Source organism: Gavialis gangeticus, unplaced genomic scaffold (genome assembly GCF_001723915.1).
Source record: "Gavialis gangeticus isolate Ggan-Ray unplaced genomic scaffold, GavGan_comp1, whole genome shotgun sequence".
NCBI classification, from domain to species: Eukaryota; Metazoa; Chordata; order Crocodylia; family Gavialidae; genus Gavialis; species Gavialis gangeticus.
The window spans coordinates 4365038-4367746 of NW_017728973.1; the positions used below are offsets into that span (position 1 = coordinate 4365038).

At 44.4% G+C, this 2709-nt stretch overlaps 1 protein-coding gene across 1 annotated transcript in view; it reads right to left on the reverse strand.

Moving 5' to 3' along the window:
- Positions 1-2709, reverse strand: part of WIPF2 (WAS/WASL interacting protein family member 2) — a 29941-nt gene that overhangs the window by 9851 nt on the left and 17381 nt on the right. Inside the window, 1 exon segment of the mRNA XM_019506889.1 lies at positions 1108-1209. Within this exon segment, the coding sequence (XP_019362434.1) occupies positions 1108-1209 (102 nt within the window).

Consider the following 2709-nt stretch of genomic DNA (forward strand, 5'->3'; position numbering starts at 1 on the left):
ACTGTTAAGGTCAGCCTGGATTACCCCCATCCTCAGATGTGGATGCTTTACCCCAAAGTTTGGTATCATCTGCAAACTTGGCCAGTCCGCTTCCGACTCCAATGTCCACATCTTTAATGAAGAGGTTGAACAAAATAGGTCCAAGGACAGAGCCTTGAGGGACCCACTGGTCACAGGGCACCATGACGATTGACTTCCGTCAACCACTAACTACCCTCTGGGTCTGACCACGGAGCCAATTCCCCAGCCAGCGAATCGTGGTGGACCCAAGGCCGCAGATAGCCAGTTTTGCCAAAAGGTGATCATGGGATACCAGATCGAAGGCTTTCTTTTTTTTTTTTTCCCCAAAAAAGTCAAGATGTATGACATCAATCTCTTCCCCCTTGTCCAGGTGATAGGTTACCTGGTTGTAAGAGGAAAGGAAATTGGTCAAGCATGACCTACCTGCAACAAACCCGTGCTGGCTGTCCCTCAGGGTGTTGCCATTGGCCAGTCCGTTACGAATGGCCTCCTTGATGGACTGGGCCTGCAGAGGCTCCCCATGCAACTACATTAGACATGAAATGTGAAGCTCACAAAGAGTCACCTACATCCACCTGCCCCCAGGTGAAGGAACAGAAGAGGCGAGTGTCTGGCTCTGGGGGTTCTAAAGGGCTAGGTTAGGTCGATGTCCATCTCACTAGTCAATACCAGCTTTGCAAGAGCTTTACAGCATGGTTGGAAGGGAGGCCAGCCTGGCTAAGAACAGGAGAGCTGTACTGCCTCTGGTATCTCTCAAGTGTATTTTACATCCAAAGGACAATATTGCCATGATCTACAAGCCCCCTTCCCCCATGGCATGCATCTGACTTTAGCTATCAGGTATGAACGGGGTGTGAGGGGAGCCTAGAAAGGAAAGAAGGTCTGAAAGAAAATTGAGAGCAAAGAAAGGTGAGAGCCCAAGCTACCAAATGTGGCACAGGCAGCTCTGTGATCACTGATCAGACACATGGGGTTGCTTTAACTCCTTTCCAAGTTTTCAAAAGCCTGGGTCATCGAGGAGGCTGGGGCTCCTCCACAGGACCTGCAGGGGCCAATGGGGTTTGCAAGAGTGGCTGTGCCACATACCTCTATTACTTTTGCTGGGATAAATTCTCTGAAAATGTTTATATTCTTCTGGAGCAGGAAAGTCTTCAACTGGATGAAAGGAATATTTAGATTCAAAGTCATCTGAAAAAGACAGGGAAAAAAAGAGTGAACTCCAGGTTGTTGTGGGAAGATGAAACAAATAGACAAGCGCAGTCCTCTGGAGGTCTCAGACAAGCTCCATCAGTTGTGGCCAAGACTGCAGAACTACTTTGCTCCCACCAAAAAATCAATGGAGGATTACCCACCACCCTACCACGAGCACAACCAGATCAGCAAAGTCCTTCATAAGATTTGCCCCCTTGTACTTCTCTTCAGCTAGAGCAGGAACATGCAACATAACACTTCACTGGAGTATGAAACGTGAAGAAACAAAGTCTAATGAGTTAGGACAAACAAACTCAAAGGGATCTGTCCTTGTGCACTCAGTTGGGATGGCAGACTTCAGTCACACAGCTATATTTCCCTTTCAACCTGGCAGTATGGCCCAAGGAAACAGGTACCAGAAGAGAAAGGGCCCATGCACAGCATGGAAGACTATGTGACAGGAGAAAATGAGGTGCCAACCAAACAGGCCCACACAGGAGCACTCCCACTGGGTCCACCTCTTGTGGTACTGCCCACAAAGCTCCTGGCCCACATATAATGGCTGCACTTCCAGAGCAGAGACTAGACTTAACCATGCAAATGCTCTGGTGCCTATAAATGTTGAAAGAGGACGATATTCCTTCCCCAGCCAGAGATGTGGGTTTTCCAATGCCCTAAATACAGTGTGATCTGATTTAGCACATTTACTAAATAGTAGTCAAATAAACAAAACTAAAAAAGTACCCCCACGTTAATTTTATGTTCCAATAGCCACAAGTATTTGAACTGAAATATCTGATTAGGAAAAAAATTAAATACAGCACACTTAATGTGGTTTAAATGTTATATTCAAACCAATTCAAAGCTTTATGTGGAACCAAATTATTTTCATTGGAATACTTGTAAAAATGTAAAAACAATACACAATGGCATGTGCTTCCCTTACATTGTTTAAATTTAAAGGAAAAACTGAAGGCACTGAAAACTGTTGAGACACTAATTTTAGCACACCCAAAGAACTATGCATAATATGCTGTGGTTGTCCACTCATCTACTTCAACAGAGTTTAATTCGCTTCCACTGAGGTCACTGTGGCACCTCCAGTTTCACTGTCACCATCTATAAAATCACTGTCACTACTTATTAGTTCCATTCCAGAATCAGATTGAGGAAATCTCATTCAGAACTACATGCACCACATTCTCTTTCACGAAAGGATGTTTTTTTTTTTTTTTACCAGTGAGTCTATGGGCAAGGGCAACTTATCACAAATGCATCTTCTTCACTAATTGTACTTCTGACTGATTCTCCAGAAGAAAGATTTTGAGAAATAGAAACAAGCTTAGTGGTGCGTTCATTTGGTTTTGATCTGACCTGCACAGCCAATTAGGTGAACTCATAACGTGATTTTTGGTTTGGATTATTATCCGAGCGTACTTACCCTCCCATTTACAAATCAATAACACACACACACACACACACACACACACACACACA